Genomic DNA, 21,278 nt, shown 5'->3' on the forward strand with positions numbered 1-21,278 from the left:
GGCTACTTTTACACTGAGTTTTTGGGATAAAAAAAGCGCCTGAAAAGCTCAAGAAAACTGCTTCCCTGTGTATGTGAATGTATAACTATGTATGCTTTCACACTGAGGCATGGCGCTTGCGGTGCTGGTGTAAAAACTCCTACTTGCAGCATCTCTGGGGCTTTCCATTGAAATCAATGAAAAACACCTTAGGAATGCCTGAAAAACACCTTTGAGAAGCATTTTTGGGACAGTTTTTAAGTCATGTGTCCTTTACAAAATGCTCAGAAAGTGTGGCAAGAACACCTATTTGTTCTAGATCAGTATGGAAGTAGCCTAAGGCCTCGATATACATTGCAGCTGTCAAACTCCTGTTTTACTTTTATTTTTCCTGCCCCTAAACACCCCTCTATGTTAGCCTATGTGTCCATGCATACATAGGTGTTTACAGGCATTTAGAAGCAGAAATTCAAACTCCCAAAAATTGTGTTTGGGCAGAAAATATGCCTGGTGTGTTAACTGGTTCTTTCATTTTAATGGCCAGAATAGTCTGGCCCACGAAATGAATGAATGCCAAAACGCTTGACAAGTCTATAAAAAACAAAACAAAAACATATATACATAAATACACTATATTGCCAAAAGTATTGGGCCGCCTGCCTTTACACACACGAACTTCAATGGCACCCAATATGTAGTTGTCCCACCCTTTGCAGATATAACAGCTTCAACTCTTCTGGGAAGGCTGTCCACAAGGTTTAGGAGTGTGTCTATGGGAATGTTTGACCATTCTTCCAGAAGCACATTTGTGAGGTCAGGCACTGATGTCAGATAAAAAGGCCTGGCTCACAGTCTCTGCTCCAATTCTTCCCAAAGGTGTTCTATTGGGTTGAGGTCAGGACTCTGTGCAGGCCAGTCAAGTTCCTCCACCTCAAACTTGCTCATCCATGTCTCTAGGGGCCTTGCTTTGTGCACTGGTTCGCAGTCATGTTGGAACAGGAAGGGGCCATCCCCAAACTGTTCCCACAAAGTTGGGAGCATGAAATTGTCCAAAATGTCTTGGTATGCTGACGCCTTAAGAGTTCCCTTCACTGGAACTAGGGGGCCAAGCCCAACCCCTGGAAAACAACCCCACACCACCAAACTTTACACTTGGCACAATGTAGTCAGGAAAGTACTGTTCTTCTGCAAACTGCCAAAGCTTGCCGGAGAAGCGTGATTCATCACTCCAGAGAACATGTCTTCACTGCTCTAGAGTCCAGTGGCGGCGTGCTTTACACCACGGCATCCAACACTCTGCATTGCACTTGGTGATGTAAGGCTTGGATGCAGCTGCTCGGCCATGGAAACCCATTCCATGAAGCTTTCTACGCACCGTTGTGCTAATCTGAAGACCAGACGAAGTTTGGAGGTCTTTAGCTATTGACTCCGCAGAAAGTTGGTGACTTCTTTGTGCTTTAGCATGTGCTGACTCCGCTCTGTCATTTTACGTGGCCTACCACTTCATGGCTGAGTTGCTGTTGTTCCCGGTTGCTTCCACTTTGTTATATTACCACTAACAGTTGACCGTGGAATATTTAGTAGCAAGGAAATTTCACGGATGGATTTATTGCACAGGTGGCAACCTATTATGGTACCATACTTGAATTCACTGAGCTCCTGAGAGCGACCCATCTTTCACAAATGTTTGTAGAAGCAGTCTGCATGCCTAGGTCCTTGATTTTATACACCTGTGGCCATGGAGGTGATTGGAACACCGGAATCCAATGATTTGGAGGGGTGTCCCAATACTTTTGCCAATATAGTGACATATCTATGCACCCCCCAGACGGTTTAGGCCATAATGTGCTAGTGTGCACTGCATACCAGCACATTATGCCAGACTGAAGGGTTTGCGGGCTCCAGCCATTTGAATTGTTGGTCAGCAATGACATCACTCCCGCGGCACAGCGCTCTGAATTGACTGCATACTCAGTGTGCTGTCAATTCAGAACACAGTGTGTAAGCGACATCACTGACTACTTCAAATGTGAACACCGCATGTTTAGTAGAAATTACCTATAGCTACAGGTAAGCCTTATTATAGGCTTAGCTGTAGGTACAAGTTAAAAAGAGGATCTTACTTCCACTATCAAGGGTTAAAATACCTTCTGCTTGCAGCAGAAAGTCAGAACTTAGCTCTCTTGCAAAAGTAGGGTCCAAAATACCCAGTTGTTCAATACTGCTACAAACAGCAGAGCAAGAGCACTGTTGATGTGAGAAGTGTTCAGGGGAAGGGGTGCACTGGACTACAGGAGAGCTGGGTCACTTCTTTTTGCAGGAGAACCATAGTGTCAGACTATGTGCTACAAGCACAGAATATATTAACCACGCACTACAAAGTTAAAAAGAAAAAAGTAAACAAGTTTTTTGTACAAATGCAGCCTAAAAAGGTAAGAAATAGTAAGGGTTAAATTTTTTGTTTAAAGTGGAAGTCAAAACCTAAAAAACTATAAAGCTAATCTGAGCCACATTCTAAGCCTGAACTATCAAGCTCTGTAAAGTAAAAACCGCTATACCTTTTCTGCAGCTGTTGTGGTCCGGTCTCCAGCAGCAGATGCTGTGTGCAAGAAAAAAAAAAAGGCTGCGAGATGCCTGGGAAATGACGTCACCCATAGAGTTACTATGGGTCTTTGGTTGTCGGCTGCTGATGCTGGGACCGGTCCGGAGTGGCTGCAAGGCAAGTATAGTGATTTTTGCGTTACAGAGTTTGGTAGATTAGGCTTACAATGTGGCTGAGAGTAGGTTTACAGTTAGTTAGGTTTTGACTTTACTTCCACTTTAATTCTATAAATGTAAGTGTTCATTTATTATTTTCAGTTAGATGCGGTGCTTAACTATTAAAAAAAAAAAAAAAATACAAAGCACACTCTGAATGTAGGTTATTCTACTGCGAACAAAAATAAAAGATCCCATTTGAACATGTGAAAGCTAAAACATAAACCAGTTTTTACATTCTACCAGCCTATTATTTATATGGTAAGGTTACCAATAAACAGAAGATGGCTGTTTGTGTCATGAAAAATCACTGAGAATTATTATTATACAGTATTTATATAGCGCCAAAAGGTTTGCTCAGCGCTGTACATTATAGTGGGGGACAGAACATGAGACAGTACCAAAACAAAGGGCCCTGCTCTTTCGAGCTTACAATCTAGGAGGGAGGGGTAAGTGGTACAGGAGGAAGTGGCTGTGGGGGATGGAGGGATAGGAGGAGTGGAGGAGATCGGCTGTTAGGTGAGGGTGGGGTAGGTTTCCCTGAAGAGATGGGTTTTCATGGGTTAAAATTTGTGTTAAAACAGGCCTGACACTGAAGCTTCAATTAGGCAATAAACAAATTGTTAGGCCAACAATATTACTAGGGCCTTCCAGTCAGGTAGGCATATCTCAGTAAACGCATTGAATCCCCATCCACTTTAAAGAAAATGAAAGCAAACAATGCTAAACTCGAATTTTACTTTTATTGGCTGCATTAAAAAGGAAAAAAAAAAAATACAGGTTAAAAAAAGTTACAACACTTTATACACAAAATAAGTTTACAGCCTTGCAGGGAAGAACCATGCTCCGACTCTAACACACAGGAGAGAGAGGAGCGCAAAAAAGGAACAACAGTCTTTAGATTTTTTTTTTTTTTTGTTTGGACTCAGAAACCACCTCTTCCTCTAAAGCCACCACCTCGGCCCTGGTATCCTCCTCCACCCTGGTTGCCTCCTCCGTAGCCGCCACCCTGGTTGCCTCCTCCGTAGCCGCCACCTTGGTTGCCTCCTCCGTAGCCGCCACCCTGGTTGCCTCCTCCATAGCCGCCACCCTGGTTGCCTCCTCCATAGCCGCCACCCTGGTTGCCTCCCCTGTAGCCGCCACCCTGGTTGCCTCCCCTGTAGCCGCCACCCTGGTTGCCTCCTCTGTAGCCACCACCTCTGTTTCCACCCCTGTAGCCACCTCCATATCCACCTCCATAGCTACCTCTTTGATTGCCACCCCTGTATCCTCCACCTCCTCTATATCCTTGGTAGCCGCCACCACCACCATCTAAGCGAGCCATTTTTGGTGGACGAGGTCCATCTCCATATCTAAGAAAGAGAAAAAATTTTTTAAGTAGTTAAATATTGAACTCTGTAAAGTTTAAAACTGCATAACTGTTTAACTGTTTCTACACTGTAAAAACCTCTTCAGTTTGCTTTCAGAAAGCAAATAAAAGTAGTGAAGTAACTGCAAGCATACAGTGCCCACATTTTTTTTTTAATTTACTAATCCATGTGCAGTGCCTTAAAAAAGTATTCATATGCCTTGAAATTTTGCACATTGTCATGTTACAATCAAAAATGTAAATTTTATTTGACAGACACATAATTGTGAAGTGGAAGGAAAATGATAAAAGGTTTTAAACATTTTTTTTACAAATAAACATCTGAAGAGTGTGGTGTACATTTGTATTGCCCCCTTTACTCCGATACCCTTAACTAAAATCTAGTGGAACCAATTGCCTTCAGAGTCCACCTGTGTGTAATTTAATCTCAATATAAATACAGCTGTTCTGTGAAGCCCTCAGAGGTTTGTTACCGAACATTAGTGAACAAACAGTATCATGAAGGCCAAGGAACACACCAGACAGACCAGGGATAAAGTTGTGGAAAAGTTTAAAGCAGGGTTAGGTTATAAAAAAAAATATCCCAAGCTTTGAACATCTCATGGAGCACTGTTCAATCCATCATCTGAAAATGGAAAGAGTATAGCACAACTGAAAACCTTCCAAGACATGGCCGTCCACCTAAACTGACAGGCCGGGCAAGGAGAGCATTAATCAGAGAAGCAGCCAAGAGGCCCATGGTAACTCTGGAGGAGCTGCAGAGATCCACAGCTCAGGTGGCAGAATCTGTCCACAGGACAACTATTAGTTGTGCACTCCACAAATCTGGCCTTTATGGAAGAGTGGCAAGAAGAAAGCCATTGTTGAAAGAAAGCCATAAGAAGTCCTGTTTGCAGTTTGGGGGACACAGCAAACATGTGGAAGAAGGTGCTCTAGTCAGATGAGATGAAAAATTTAAAGTGACTAGACACTGGCAAAAGTTTTGCTGAGAACTGCCTACTCATATAACCTCCCCCACTTCATGTGACTCTAGCAAGCAATAAGGAGATCACCGAGAAAAGAGGAAAGGGACCTGTATGTGTCCTATACTGTACTCCAAGAAATGGAATTTACAGTACAGGCCACAGTAGAAATTGAATATTGGGCCAAGGGACATATCCAAGAAAAACAAAAACCACGCACAAACACAGCAACAGGCCCACAGGGTTAATGGACCCCGACAGAGTCAACAGACAGCTGAGGCACCTTGTAGTTGAAGCACAGATCAGCAGCAACTCAAAAACTTAAAATATGGTTTTTAAACTTGAGAAAAAAAGAAAAAGAAAAAAGTGGTTGCCCTGTGACTTGTGAGGACAGATGCTGGATTCTATAAAAAGGCCAAGAACCCCTATATCATTTGTAGAACTGGCTCAGGTAGGAAAGATCGGAAAAAAGTATCACGGACAGTACTCAATTGATTCATTGAGGGTAGAAGCCGTATGGGAGGAAAGAAAAAAAAGAAAAAGAAAAGAGGGATCAGGTGGTTGGGGGGGGAAACGACAACAATTTATGCAGAACTACAGCTGCCAGGAGTGATGAAGAATGTTCCATTCTTACAGAGGTCTTTTTAAGTGTGTAAACTGCTTTAGGTATAAGGAGGGGCTTTACACAGGCAAGATAATCTGAAGAGGGCTCTAGGGGGGCACAGTCACAAGGGTGACAAAGAGGAGCAGCTTTTATTGGAGTGCACAGGGAATATGAAAGCTTGTGCAGAGTACTGAGTGCTAGGTGTTTGGCTATTCCAAGCTGCAGAATGAGGAACAGGATGATCTCTATACATTGAGTATTACCTTGCAATAAATCTCAGAGTACAGGGAGAAGCAAGCTACATGTACCCACAAAAAAGAAGCACCTGAACTAGAGGTAGGAATGTACCCAACTGGTGAATATCAGGAAATTAGAGATGCTGGGAGATCTCGGGGTAAGAATCTACACATCAGTCACAACTGAAGAGGTGTCATGAGAGAGGCAGACAAATGCCAGGCACCTATAGACTGAATGTGGAGGAAAAACAAAAGCATAAGGGGGTAATGAGAACAGGGGCAATGTGACCTTCTCCAATACTAAGCCAGCAAAAGAAGCTGACCAATGACCAAAACCAGTTTAAGATTACAAGAACAGAAGATGTAACCAGGCAACCCAGTGATTCTTAATCCTAAAACCTGAGGAGAGTTCCAGTGAACTTGAGTGGAGAAGTTAGGAACTGGCTGTCCCAAAGGGGTCTGCCAGCAAAACGTGAGGGAAAATCTCATGGAGATGTGACCGAATGGTGCCAATGACACTATGTTCCTGCACATAGGGACGGCAATAGACAAAATGTGGAGTTAAAGGGAAATGAGTAATATCGTCAGGATTAGACCCAGATATCCTGAACAGTAGAACATCAGAAGCACCCAAGAAGGGTGCAGTGTCAACTGTAGTGGCAAGTGAGGGCATCAGTGTTTATGCCTTCGGTGTTCCCCATGTCCCCCCTTGCTGGCAGAATACAATAGCGCAGCGGTAGGCATTCCCCCCATTAACGACTGCTGATAGGGAATAGAGCAATTATCTTTCCTTCCAACCATGGTGGAAGGAAAGAAAACTGACTCACCTATGGGCTGCTACACTCACGTACTAAGGTGATTGTCGAACGCAGATCATGGTACAGCTATCAAGATGTACCTCAAGGGTAACCGATCTGAAAATTTTTAGTGAGCCCTACAATGATTCGCAGCCTGTTTTTGATGTAAACGTGTCAGTTAAAGAATGAAGATCATTCAACAGGAGAAGGGGGGCCATTTAAGAATACTGACAAACTAGACCCTTAAAGGACAAGTTCTACTTGTATTTAGGGAGACACATGCAACATGTTCCAACTCCTGTCACCTATCCTTCTGATCCCCCTTCCTCGGACAGCAGGCGGGGATTCCTCTCCCTGCATCCACTGTCACTTTTTGAAAAGAGTGGCTGTACGGGGCTCTTACACAGCCGCATCATTCATTCAGTTTCCTTTAAACGAACAGACAACTTGTAGTTTCAATGGGCTGCAGGGTACAAATGACGCTGTCGTATTTCACGAACATGTCCCCTGGCTTACAAACAGAAAGCCTGTACAGAGGTATGGGCTTGAAAGCCAGAGGATATGTCTGCAGGAGCCCACATTGCACCCGTGGTCAACTGATTGCAATGCTTTTCAGGCTACTGCTGCAAATATTAAGTGCACTTTTGTGTGCAAATGTTTTTCCATTAAAGTGAACTTATCCTTTAAGGAGTTGGGTGTCATTATATGGGTACAATGGGAAGGGGGGGGCGATTCCCTGCAAAACCTTTGCCAATGTCCAATCACCTGAACGTATTGGCATATGACCAATGATCCCCCCCATACTGTGATTGGGATATGTAGTTTTATCTCATTTGTCAGAACAAAATTTAATGGAAGTGTTCAAGCTTACTTGATGAAGCTCACCCTCTAGTGGTCAGAAATTATATTACACCTATTTCAAGGCATGCCCAAGCCCATACCTACAGGCACACTGTACATGGGCTTGAAGAATCATTGTTCCCATGTCCAAACATTTGATTCTGTTGGCCATCTTTGTGGTCAGCACACTATTTTATCTGGATGAAATTAGATTACTGTAGGGCAAGGTATTTCAGCACAAGCCTTAAAGCTGAATGCCATGTTTGTTTGAAATAGTTTGGACCAAGATATTTCCTTCACTAACGCGTGTCTGCTGGGAGCGCTGTATAAATGGTTTGTAGTATCAGCTACATACAGTACCATGTTCTGGCAGTGACACAGAACAACATCAGGTTGGGCTGAGTTCTGCTCCGCCCTTCACAGGAAGCTTTGTATTTTAATATATAAAAGGCATCCTGTGAATAGCTAAGCAGTGCTCAGCCCGATTCGTTTTTATTGCAAGACCAGGATGGAAGCCTCCATTCCACTGTAAAGCAGTGTATTTGATGCTATATAAAAAATGTATACAGTGCTCCCAGCAGGTGCATGTATAGGTGAAAACCATGTATTGTTCCAAACTAACTATTTAGAGTTCAATAAACCCTGAAGTTAGGCTGTAAGGAGACAAAAACCACAGTTGTATGTGTGCATTTGGGTACACTGATGTGTAGGCCGGAGCTGATGTGACATATGTGATGCATAATCAAAGACTGACAGTTATCAAGGTCTATTCTCAGGTGAGGGCAGCCAAAGCTGTGAAAACAAAAGAAAGAAAAACAGACATTGACCACTTTACACAAAAGCGCGTGCCTCCATTTCAGATTATAAAGTATAGTGCATACTGCAAACTAAGCCAACCACCAGCATCAGTTTTTATTGTTTCTATATTATGTCTACAAATTGTTGATGTATATAGAATTGCAAAAATATCTGCTTACCTGGTATTGCCCATAATGAGATTGATTCCAGCTGTAGATGGCTTGGAAATCATACGAATAACGTTCAGCATCTTCTCATTGGTTGGGTCCAGCTGGGATAGAATCTCTGGATCTTTAGTAACTTCTACAACAAGTGCTTCCATTGCAGATCTTAAGGCAGCAATGCAAGCTGCATCCTCATGCACCATACACAGTTTAATCCTAGAAAAGATTAACTTGAAATATTACATCTACATTCTTAAACACACATTTTTTCAATAGTTTACCATTTCCCACATTTTTTAATTTGGCCATTCTGCTATTTCCCAAACCAGGCCCTCAAGTGCCAAAATGCCAGAGCAGGTCTCACACTGCCTTGCAGGTACTTTATGATGAGGTTGCAAAAAGCAAGCACACCGCCATGTTGCTATGACTTGTGCCCTTCTAAGCCAACTGCTGACCAGAAGTGTGTATTAGAAATCTTGCTTACTGAAAAAGGTAAAAGTGGACCTATCGCTAAGATGGCCATCTGCCACTCATCTCAATTTCTAAGAAAAGTAACAGAATTCCTGAAATACCCAGGCTGCATAAACCAGTGCTCTAACAGTGGCTGATCTTGAGACCAAAGGCCTAGACATATGTTTAAATGTCCTCTGATGAAGGGGAAGATCAGCAAACAAGATGTCATAATCTTGCATTCTGTGATCCCTGAGCAGTTCCTGCAGCTAAAGTAAGCATTTTAGGGCTATGGTTACCTTTTCAGAGAGTGGGCTTGATAGGGACACTGGCACCAGAAAAGAAAAAACTTCAACATCATCTTTTTTGCCCATGTGTCAGACGCACAATTTATGGTTATTAATACAAAGCACAAGGAATTCAAGTGTTTTCAAGGCTCTGACATTCTAAAATGTAATACACAAAGTGTGACCTTGCATATTTGCCATGCTTTAGGCCTTATGCACATGGATGTTTGCACACTGAGCCTTGAAGCGTAAAATGTACAGCAAGTGGTACAAGGAGTGCAGCCTCCAATACAACTACACTGCTATCTGGCAATGCTTATGGCTTCTACACTGGTATTTTCCTGTGCATATGTGCACTGCGTATTGACCGAACACAAAGTGGTGCTTAGGGCAAATATGCCACCTAGGCATGAGTGAGTAAACACCAATGCATAAGCCATCAGTGTTTACAAGCAGCCTGCTGTATGTTGGTAAGCGTATTTGGCGGCTGTACGCTGCACCCAGAGAGCATTAAAGCACTGGACGTTTTACGCATTAAATACACAATAACTGCATGTGCAATTATGCCTAACCACAATGCCTTAAATAGTGTAAAACTGGCCAGCACTGAACAGTGTTTCACACCAATGTTGATAAAACAAAAGAAAAAGTGACAGTGCAGCACTAACTCCTCATTCTCTTTTCAAAATTTAAATGAAAACAGAATAAAAAATTAAGAATTGTAGGAACACTGGACTTTCTTAAAGGATAAGTTCACCTTTAACCTTTTTGTTAGGTGCCTGTAAAGCAATGCACACACGATCACCCATGGTCTTGCAAACTCTGTGTAGCGGTCTGCCCATACCTCTGATACAGGCAGGCAGTTACGCTCTGGCAAACTCAGTGAACTACCTAGAGTGCTCAACCACGCTCTGGTAGTTCATTGAGAACTATAAGCCGACAGTCAGAAAGGCTGACAGCACTTGTAGCTTTTCACATTGACAGAACACTGTGAAATAATGATGCGGCAAGTGGAGCCTCGCATGACTGGTTTTTAAAATTTGATTTTAAGATTGTAACAGCGAGCCGGTGCATCTGTAACATGTGACACCCTGAATATGGGTGTCACATGTTACAAAAGGTGAACTTATGCTTTAATTTGTTTTTTTTTGTGTTCACTTATGAATGGAAATTAGAATTTGTCTTGTTCGTTATTAGCACTGCACTGTCACTTTTGTTTTTTTGCTTCAAGACTGAGGAGTGCGTAAATAGGTGCATAACGGCCTTAAAGGTTATAGTAATGCCTTTAGGCCACTAAAGCTGGCATATTTAGCTGTAGAAAATAATAAAATAAAAAGAAAATTAATCAATATCTACAAGTAGCAAAAACCTAAAGCTGTGGGAAAACAAGGTGCCAAAGATCTCCTTGGAAGTGTACAAAAAATACACAAGCTTTACAACAAGCACATTACAGTATTCCACAGAGGACAACACTTCAGGATCTTATAAGGAACATATCAGTTGTTGCAAAATTTCAGCTTTGCTGTGGGAAATTTGCTGTTGACGCCAAGCACAGCTGTTTTAAATCAGACCCTGAAACCACCTCTTCAAGCTTTACAAACACTGACCATGTGCATGTCAATACACATACCAGTCATCGAGGATTATCATCTCTCCATCTGACATAACTTTCTTGGAGGCAAAGAGCAACAGCTGTAACGGGCTCACCATGGTCATACCCTTTGCAGAGATTGCACGAGTACGGATCTGAGAAAGAAAAATTATTTAGCACTCATTCAAGTTTATTCAAACAATTTGTATTGTCAAAGATTATGGAAGTGTATCATCACACCTCCCTTACAAATGTTAAATTAGGATTTAACTGTTAAGAATGCATCTAGACATGCAGCCTATCCCTCACTGCTGCCCTGGGATGAAGATGTCTCCATTTGTTCAGCATAGCTGTGAAAGGTTGAGCTTCTTAAGGCCAGGTAGTAGACCTCGTGTATGGTGTTCATATATTGCTATGGAGATCCCACCAGAGTGAAAAGTAACCAAAACATATCATCTATCCTCTAAAGGATTCCAGAAGGGCTGAAGAGGTAGCCAGACTGTAGCGCAGTAGAGACATTATAGTAGGCCAAAAGCATGCACAAAAAAAAAAAAAGGAACGAAAAATTTATTCAGTAGACAACTTAATTTTTAAATCCATTAACCCAAAGCAAGTCTGGGCTGAACATGGATTACTGAGCAAGCATGGTGAATTGAATACTAGAGTTAGGCAAAAAAAATGGAAACCCGATTTGCAGGTTTGAAAGTGCTGACATGTTTCGCCTTGAAAGCGGAAGTGATGTAACATTATTTTGCTTCTGCTGAGTGATGAGACACCTAGCCAACAGGTGGGAAGCCTAACTTGCGTCATTCACTATGTGCGCAGCTAGTAATACGGAGTCATGTCAGACCTTACTGAACTTCAAAAAGGGGAAAATTGTTGGTGCCCACTTTAGTTGGTGCCTCTGTACCTGAAGTTGCCAATTTGTCATGTCCTGAGGTACAGTAATCAAAGGTTACGATGGCATATACAGTTTCTGGGAAATGCTAAGCATAACCTGGAAAACTGACCGAAAGACAAAAGCACTAAGATGGAGCTCTGCAGTCACTTTTACAGCAGTTACTCCAGGTCACAATATTGTGCAATGTCCTTCTGCCTCTTTCAGTTAGTTGACCATGTCGACTGCACTTATACTCAGACGTCGTTTTTCTGAAAACGGCATATGCGGTCATAACCTTTGACACCCTACCTTGCGATACAGCAAATAAATTGGCAACTTCAGTCACAGAGGCACCAACAATTTGCCCTCTGAGGCTTCTTAAGCTCTGACATGACTCCCTATTACTAGCAACCCACGCAATGAATGACGCCAGTGAGGCTTCCCATTTGTTAGCTAGGTGTCTCATCACACAGCGGAAGCAAAAGAATGTTACATCACTTCCGGTTTCAACACGAAACCTATCACTTTCACAGCTGCAAATCATGTAGCGTTTCCATTTTTTTTTTGTCTAACCCCTGTATATGAATCAGCGGTAACTACATGCTGTGAAGCAAAACTTCTTATATAAGACATTGATAAATGAAGTACAGTCAGGGACAATATTACACTTCTCAAATAAAAATTTAAAGCAGATCTAAATCAAAATAATTACTTTAGGCCTGCTGCTTCCTCATGTAATGCCATTTAAAATAATAGCAAGCCAGTCACGAGCAATAATTACATTTCTGGCTCATTCTGTACATCTACCAACATACAGAAAAAAATTCAACTGCCATTACAAGGAAGAAACATATTTGTTTTGTTTACTTTAGCCTGCTACAAATGAAAAAAGGCAATATGTAACCAATTTATATATCTAATTCTTTGTTTTTAGTTTTGGATAATGTGTGGGAGAGTTACAAATCTGTCAAATTTTTTTTGCCACTGGTTTCTCTTTAGATTTATCTTCACTTCCTATTTTCAGGTGTGAAAACAAGACATGGAGGGAAAATCCCCTCAGTGGGGGAGCAAGGCAACATAAAATATCTGAAAGAGGCTATACCCCCTTTTCCACCTTATTCAAACCTCTTGACTGAAGTTGGGCTTTAAAAAAGGACACCCAACTAAAAAAACATTACACAGTCAGCTGTACTGACCTGACTCTGCTGCTACCCATGTCACCTGTCTGCTAATCGGTAAAAGAATCAGTAGGGCTCTTACAGTGAACAAAGGTCAGACGACAGACCAGTCGTGATGCTGAAAATGGAAAAGGTGATGTTTGCCAGGCAACAGTGTGGCAGCGGTGTGTAAATTATAACAGGCAAGCAGAACAAATATCTTTAGCAAATAAAACCTTTCACAAATTTAACTGTATTCCCCTTTATTTGCCGTAAAACTTTTTTTAGGTTGCATTGGCATTCTTACCAGTCTTTCTGGATGGTTTATAACAGCAAAATGGCTAGGCAGCTTACCTTTTCACTGAAGACGAAGAATGGAGAAGGATACTTTGAGTCTTGGTTGCTGAAAGGGCAGTTGACCGAAGATTTGTGAATAAGTGCATTTCGGCCCTCTGTGGTCAGGATTTTTCGCTTCTCCTTGTGGTAGCAGACATTGGGATAAACCCCAAAAGCCAACAATGAAATCACTACATCTAGGTTATTATCAGGGCCAGTGTTATTGAAGACTTGATTCAATAAACAGTCTGAGGGGGGGAAAAAATTAACATATTTCAAAACACACAGACAGAATACTACAGCGAGTAGAATATGCCAGTAAGTCACTTACCTTCAGGGAATCCAGCATTGACCAAGATATCTTTCAGCTGTACCTTGGCCTCCCATGTCATGCGTAGTGTGGCCATATTGAGACGTTTATGCTCACAGAATCTTGTTTCAGCATCTTCTCCTCCCATTCTACACACACAAAAAAAAAAAAAAAGAAACTGAGTACACGGAAGTCAAAATTATTTACTTTCACTTTGGTCTCCTGCACACTAACTTTACCTTGCATCATCCCAAGCTTGAAACACTGACAGCAGTGCCACATGATCAGAAAATCTGTTGCCAGCAAAGTTTCTGTGCACATATCCCAATCTCCTCCCTTCACTGATGAACGGTTCGGGGAAACAAGTGGCAGCCGCAATAGTGCACACAGCGTCACCGACACTGCAAAAAAAAAAAAAGTTAATACTGATCTAGGCACTCTGTACTCAGATATAACCACAAAATAACAGATGCTCCCCAGCACTAAGACACACACTATTGTTATGGTGTGTCTGTAGTAAGGTACCAACTTTAACATATAAAAAAAAGGAACACGCAGTACAGAGGCACATTAACGGCATGTGGTTTTCCAATAAATTAGCCAAACAGTAGAATTAGGTTGTGGTGAGCCGGGCAGAAAAGAACCAAGAAGTCCTCTACTAAACCAGTATCCAGATATTTCCCGATTGCTTGGGATTTTTTTTTTATTGACTGGCTGACCACACAGTCAATAAAAAACAAAAACAAAAAAAAAAACAAACTCCAGTCAAAGAGGGAATGTAGTCACTATATCTGTACAAACTTCATGGACAGACTTCGAAAGGTAAAGGTTTTTTTTTGTTTTTTTTAAGAGTTTGACAGCTGCTATCTAGCTAGAGATCTGTGATATGAGAGAGGAGGCAAGAATTTACAAGGTCTATATAGGAGGTACTGTTAAGATACCATAACAAATATGATGGATTTTTAACAGCCCATCTCACTGTGAACCATCACATGAGAAGCATTCTGTCTGCTCAGAAATAGCTGCACAGCAGATCCATTACTACTGAGATGTTAAAATGGAAGATGACTAGTACATCTCCCACAAAATTTATTTTATACCTTATGAATCATTCTATGCTGCCCATTAGATTATAAGTTGTAATAAGCAGGACCATCACGACATATGGAAATATGATGAAAAAATATAAAGACCATATGCACTTACTAGAAGCTACAGCCCATTATCATCATCTTTCCAAGACGGGGCTCAATCGGCAGTTTAGCTAAAATTCTTCCCAGAGGAGTCAGCTCATCATTTGTGTCCAACGCGTCCAGCTCTAAACAAATGAATGTTAACATTTAAACTATGATTTTAAAAAATCCAGATTTGAAGCAGATCCCCAAGTATTGTTCAGCTGTTCACACTAACAGGCCTGAACTAAGACATCCAACATCACTTGCCTCGAAGCGTGTGCTCAGCTTCTATCACAGCATCCAGTGGAGGGGGCTCTATGGCCTTTGACAAGAATTGTCCAATGCCACCCAAACGAAGAAGCTTAATACTCAGAGCAATTTCATGCAATGGTGTACGGAATATTTCTGGCGTAAGGTGTGTTTCCAAGCTGCAAAATACAGATATTTAAAAAAAAAAAAAAAAAAAAAAAAAAAAAGTTAAATTTTGTGCAGTTGTCCCATAAAACACAACATAATTCATTCTATCACTATCATGAGGCGAAAAAGAAATATGAAAGGTATTTTCTCACCGTTCAAAGCGTGCTCTGCTGCACAAGTGGAAGCAGAATCCAGGTCGCACACGCCCTGCTCTTCCTTTTCGCTGCTCGAGATTTGTCTTTGAGGCCCAGACTGTGGCATAATTTGTCATGTTGTTGTGAGATGTAAACAGCTTTACCTTTTGTCTGTGGAGAGAAGAAAATGGTAAAATGTTCAGGTTACTTCTGAGTAAGCCTTGGTTCACATATATGCGGCGGTGCGGGCTGCGTTTTGCGCAGGCACAAAAGCCCATTCATTTGAAGACTCCCGTACCCTGTGACAGGCAGGGAAGAAGTCCCTGCACTTCCTTGGAAACCACAGCCCACACGGAAACCTCGGTTCCCAGTACGGTTGCGATTTCCAGTGCGTACGGCATGCCATTAGAATTAATGGCACCCGCCCGCGGGTTCGCATTCTTCTGTGCGGGTGGTGCGGCTGCACCCGCACAGATGTGAACCTAGACTTAAGGTTCACTGCAATTGACAAAGCAATATAAAAAGGGTCAAAGACACCAAGAACCCACTTGTTGCCCACAGACAGCAGGATAACGACGTCTATGCTCTAGAATTTGAGTTTTGCTCCTGATAACTAAGCAGGTTTTCAAGCCTTAGAAAGAAAGGATTGCTAGACCAAAACTGGATGACAAATAAAAAAAAACAAAAAAATAAAAATAAAAACAGCCAGTGTTTTGAGGGCAACATCTCTCCCTCTTCGTCAGGGTTTCACTCAGAATAAAACTTGGATGGACTCCGAGACAGTGTAACAGATCTATATTAGAACCATAATGAACTCTCCACATGGAGTACCAACCTAACGACAAGTTGTGAGTAACAATGTAGTTATTGTGAGTACAATAAGTGGCTGTGACCAGTGGAGTGGAGTGACCACTCATCCTACTTTTTGCTATGGAGGAAGACTGTGCAGGGCTTAAATCCCAGCTGCAAGGTCGCCATGGCGGCTAGAAATTGCGCCAGCCAATTCACTGTTGCAGGGATACACTTGTCAGGTGGAAGCATTCAATAAGCACTCCGATTGCTTCCAGACATGGGTAAAGTGCCCCCCTTCACCCATGTATCCCGTGCTTGGCTTGCCCATCTGTGCGCCCGGCATAGAGGGCTGAAGGGTAGAGGGGAGGGAGCTCTGTCTCATCCAGTTCCTGAGAAGCGACATGTATGACGTCACTTCTGGGTCCCTGTTGACAGTTTCCCTGCACTGCATTTCATTCAGTGGAGCACAAGGGAGACATGCAGTCTTTTATACCCTGCATGTCTCATTAAAGAGAACCTATCACCAAACAAAATCATCACTTGACTTTTTTTTTTTATAATTTTTTTTTAAACTGTAAAAAATGAAAGTTATACCCAAGCACATATCTCCCCCACCCCCTTCCCACCCTGTGGGGCATTCTGGTGATGATGTATGCCCCTAAACACCCAAACTGTGCAAATCTAAAAAAAATCATGGATATTTTATAACCCAATTTCATTCACAAGGATCTTTTATTTCTATATACAGAAAAAATCTCTAGTATATAGTATATTAGTTTAAAACTTACTTGCAAGAATCTATGACGTAAACCACATCGTTAATAGTAATACTGGTTTCAGCAATGTTTGTGGACAAAATGACCTGAAAACAGAAAGGGATACATCATAGCTACAATAATGGATGGCTAAAACACAAAATCACCAAAATGACAGTAGACATGTATTACCTTGACTATTCCATCTGGAACAGGATCAAACACCCTCCTCTGCTCTTCTCGTGGAATTTGAGAATGCAGTGGCAAAATCCGATAATGGTGACTGCCTGAAAAAAGTCAGAAAGAAAATCACGTTATCCAATACATAATATAATCTTTCCACTGACTTGCACCAATATGTGTAAATTCCTGTTGACAACTTGCGTATGATGAACAAAAACAAATCTTGCGTCCTAATACAGTATCCTAGAAAACCACCTGAACTCTAAGGTCTGTCTACCCAACACAGATATTTGGCATAGACACTGGAAGGTATTATATTATGTTCAGTCATGTACTCCAACCACAATTTATAGAGAAGTGCATTACATAGAGCATGCTTTTTACATCCCTTTCCCTCTTTATGCCTGCTCTATGAACTAAATCATGAACACACTGGTAAGGTCCTTCCTCGGCCTTTTTATCCTACCTAAACACCTTCAATGCCCAGTGCTTTAAATAGGTTATGACCAAACTGATCAAAATCAGTATAGCTGCATTGAGTGATACTTCCAACTTTTCACATACGCTAAACGTTTTTGAACAAATAACCTATGACAGCCAATATGATATTATAGTGTGTCTAAACACAACTTGGCTAAGTATTTTTTTTCCAGAACTACCGTTACAGGTAGTATTTTCTAGGCAGGAAATTGCAACAGCCCCCCCCCTTCAAAAAAAAAAAAAAGCAAAAAAACCAAAATAGATTACGACAATCATGTACAGTTAAGATGTAATGCCAAATTACTGAAAATAGATTTACGCTTTACTGACATTAAGATTAAATCCCAAGTGGCATAGGCTGGTTTTAGGAGCTCCAACTTCCACACAATCTCATGAACAGACATGCCCATTCTAAGCCTAGTATGTATTTATATACCCTATACCTATCTGGTACCAACCTTGTCTGGCAAGCAACAATTACAATTGACCGGGTAAACCCACCTCAGCCAATCACACCCCCTTTCCCAGATTTGCTTGGCCTGGGGAAATCAGGGAACTTGTGAAACTTAGGTTTACTTCAGGTAGTTCCTGTATATCAACAATGCTTAGGTTACAGTTGTAAACAAGGGAAATAGGCAAGAGTTAAATTTTAACATATTCATTGAAAGAGAAAAAAAAAAATTCAACCAAGTGATATAAATATTACCAAAATGTGGGTTCATCTCAAGATGCTTCTGCATTGTGTAAATCAGGTTCCAGCCAGGTAAAAACACCAGAACAGCACCAGGTACGTTTAGAGATTCTATGTACTTCAGGAGTGCTTCAATCAGTTCAATCGGGGTCTCCTTCTCACTCAGCTGTGACAATGAACGCTGGGTCTCTGGGCCATAATCAGGACCACATACGAGATTACAATTTGTCTGCACAAAAACATACAATGTTAATAATGGCAGAATCCTGACAAAGTTGCACCACAAGAAAAAAAAATAAAAAATATATGGTTTTAGTTCAGTAAGTGGAATACAAAGGGTAGTCTTCCTGGAGCCTCTGAAGATGCCATTGTTCTGCCATCATCTCTAACCACTTAAGACTTTTGGTCAACATTAGGGTGTTCTCACTCCTGCTTGATTCTACATAATGTAATAATGAATACATAATTACATAAATTAAAATACCAACTGGTGGATGAGCCACCTTTGACACTGTAACGTTAGTATTCAGCAGATTTGAAAACCTGAACACTGATATCATTTAGTTCAGTAAAATCTAAAACTGGTAAAATAAGCTTGTCATAAGAGATGTATGGGGACTTCCATTTATGATGCTATTTGCTTGGCTTTTAACCCTCTGAATTGCACCGTTATCCCCTGGAACAAGCCAGATCAGAAAACCCCATATACTGTACATGCACCCACTTTTTTCTTGGCCCAAGTTTAGAATTACTGAAGCTAAAAAGTCTACATAACATTGGGTCACACAAAATGAAATAAATTGTGCAAAAATGTTGTGCATACACTACACTTTATGATGCAAAGTCATGACCCCATTTAGGTGTGTACATTAACTGTGTGATCACCAACCTCTTCATCCTCCCCTCCCTCTTCATCTTTGTCTTTCTTCTTCTTCTCCCTTGGAGGCGGGATGAACTGAGTCATCTGAATAGAGTCTTCCAGGTAGTACTCTGTCAGCAAGACATCAAATTAGACATTGTAAAAGTCCAGACATTTTGTCATGCTGTTGTTCTAAAGGACAGAAACCAGTAACCGAATACTCTTGAAACCCTTTATATACACACACTTTTACTGATTTATTGGGGCTACGGTGTTGCAATGGTGCATAGACTTCTATGCTTCAATCTTGTCCAAAATGCAAACCAGCTTCAAACTACATGGAGTAATTAATCTTGATAACCACAGGTTAAAAATTCTTAAAAATTAACCTGCAGCACCCTGTGAAAAAAGCAGTTTAGTAATCCCCTTTCCTGAGGGAGGTCTGTTAATCTTGACTTTTTAAAAGCTTTGGGTGCTGCTGCTACTCAATACTTCTAGGTGTGTCTAATAGCAATGTCTTCTGATTGGGAAACAGGGTCTCTTCAAATGCACAACTACATATATAGCTAATGCACTTAACAGCTTCTAGCAAACTAAGAAAAAAATGACAGTGGAGCTGAAGACATCTTAGATCACTTTGGCTTTGCCACGTTACCATGTAAAATAATGGTCACATATTGCACATGTACAACAATCCTAAAAACTTCAGAGTATATTTAAAGCTTTACATTAAGTATGAATGTCCCCCTATGTTGACTGGAGTATAAGAACTTGTGTGTAATTATGACACTGTCAAGCTTTATTAAGGGGGATTAAGACCATATAGTCATTTGATTTAGAGTCATTTAATGATACATACATGCCTGACAAAAGAATGTGGTCTACATTTTGGAAAACATACCTTGCACAGGAAAAGTTCTGCCAAACACTTCAATTACAGGACAGTTAAAGAAATATTCACAAAACATGGTTGTGTCTATTGTTGCAGACATGAGGATTACTCGGATTTCAGGGAAAGCTTGAATAACATCTCGGAGTACCACAAGCAGAAAGTCAGTCTGGAAAGTTAAAAAAAAAAATAAAAATAGAGTAAGAGCAATCTTCAAGAATTAAGTGAAATTGTTAATAAAGATTGCTGGAATGAAACACTTTAGACTGGCACACTCACATTAATATCCCGCTCGTGGATTTCATCCACAATGACATGACTGATCCCTCTAATACCAGCCTCCAGTTTCCTCAGAAGTACACCTGCCAAAAGAAAAAGCAAAAAATATATAGGATATACACAACTATATATGCACGCAGGAAAAAAAAAATACCACTCAAGATTTAGCACAATCAAAAATTGGGCACATTTTATTATCCTGATCAGAAAACATCAAATTCTCACCCACGGTGCAGAACATTACACTGGCATGAGGACGAGGCAGCACAGATTCAAACCGAACACTGTAACCACAGCTTTTGCCAATCTCTTCAGCTCTTTCAAAAGCGACCCGCTCAGCCACCGATACTGCACTGATCCTACGAGGCTGAAAACATAACAGATGTAAAAAAAATCACATCATTAGCTTAAAAATGTATGTAAAACCAAATCCTTTATTCTTTAGCTTTGGAGTAGGCAATTGTAAAGAAACCTGTCCTATTTGATTTTGCTGTGTTCAGTCTGGGAGATTTCCCTTCACTTCCTTCCAGGTACAAGAGAACTGTAACCAACAGTGAGGTTGACTCTCCCCAGCAGACACAGAGCAACAAAAACCTAAAAAGTCCTAAGCCCTTTTCCGTTCTATGCAATCCTAAAAACTTCAAGCTTTATATATAGTTTCAATTTCCACAGTGAATAGATGGCATCTTTACCTGAGTCACCACAATATTGCACTGGGCAGCTTGGCCATTATGGATAAACTCATCTAGAATGTACTGCGGCACCTGGGTGGTTTTACCACAACCAGTAGCTCCTCGAATGATTACCACCGAGCTACGGTGAATTGCATTCATGATTTCATTCTGAAACTTTTTGACAGGCAAAGAATCCCGATCACTTAAGATCTGCAAAATAGAAAAAGGAACAGGACAGACCATTTAATTTGTTACAAGTATCAAGCAAACTTATCACAGGCTCACGTACATTTTCTACAATCCCAAAGTTCAACAACAGAGGTTCCTGATTGGAACAAACATGTCAATGTGCTCCTGTCCCAGAGCAGGACAGTATCCGCATGGACATGCGGATGGGTGTAGTTATGTGACCAGCTTGTTAACCTTTATGAAG

At 41.2% G+C, this 21,278-nt stretch overlaps 1 protein-coding gene across 2 annotated transcripts in view; it reads right to left on the bottom strand.

Moving 5' to 3' along the window:
• Positions 1-3,460: 3,460 nt before the first annotated feature.
• Positions 3,461-21,278, bottom strand: part of DHX9 (DExH-box helicase 9) — a 46,860-nt gene continuing 29,042 nt past the window's right edge. For both annotated transcript variants that reach the window (XM_089683985.1, XM_089683986.1), the window contains 17 exons: positions 20,864-21,055; positions 20,397-20,538; positions 20,172-20,254; positions 19,905-20,061; positions 19,034-19,134; positions 18,160-18,373; positions 16,983-17,077; positions 16,824-16,897; positions 15,262-15,414; positions 14,960-15,120; positions 14,724-14,835; positions 13,757-13,918; positions 13,539-13,666; positions 13,226-13,455; positions 10,874-10,989; positions 8,522-8,722; positions 3,461-4,088 (listed from right to left, as the gene is read on the bottom strand). In XM_089683985.1, coding sequence (XP_089540111.1) covers positions 3,662-4,088; positions 8,522-8,722; positions 10,874-10,989; positions 13,226-13,455; positions 13,539-13,666; positions 13,757-13,918; positions 14,724-14,835; positions 14,960-15,120; positions 15,262-15,414; positions 16,824-16,897; positions 16,983-17,077; positions 18,160-18,373; positions 19,034-19,134; positions 19,905-20,061; positions 20,172-20,254; positions 20,397-20,538; positions 20,864-21,055 — 2,748 coding nt within the window. In that variant the 3' untranslated portion in view covers positions 3,461-3,661. The remainder of the gene's footprint in view (positions 4,089-8,521; positions 8,723-10,873; positions 10,990-13,225; positions 13,456-13,538; positions 13,667-13,756; positions 13,919-14,723; positions 14,836-14,959; positions 15,121-15,261; positions 15,415-16,823; positions 16,898-16,982; positions 17,078-18,159; positions 18,374-19,033; positions 19,135-19,904; positions 20,062-20,171; positions 20,255-20,396; positions 20,539-20,863; positions 21,056-21,278) is intronic.

The sequence above is a fragment of the Staurois parvus genome, unplaced genomic scaffold, assembly GCF_062004578.1.
Source record: "Staurois parvus isolate SC_StPar_1 unplaced genomic scaffold, SC_StPar_1.0 ptg000332l, whole genome shotgun sequence".
In the NCBI taxonomy this organism is placed as follows: domain Eukaryota; kingdom Metazoa; phylum Chordata; class Amphibia; order Anura; family Ranidae; genus Staurois; species Staurois parvus.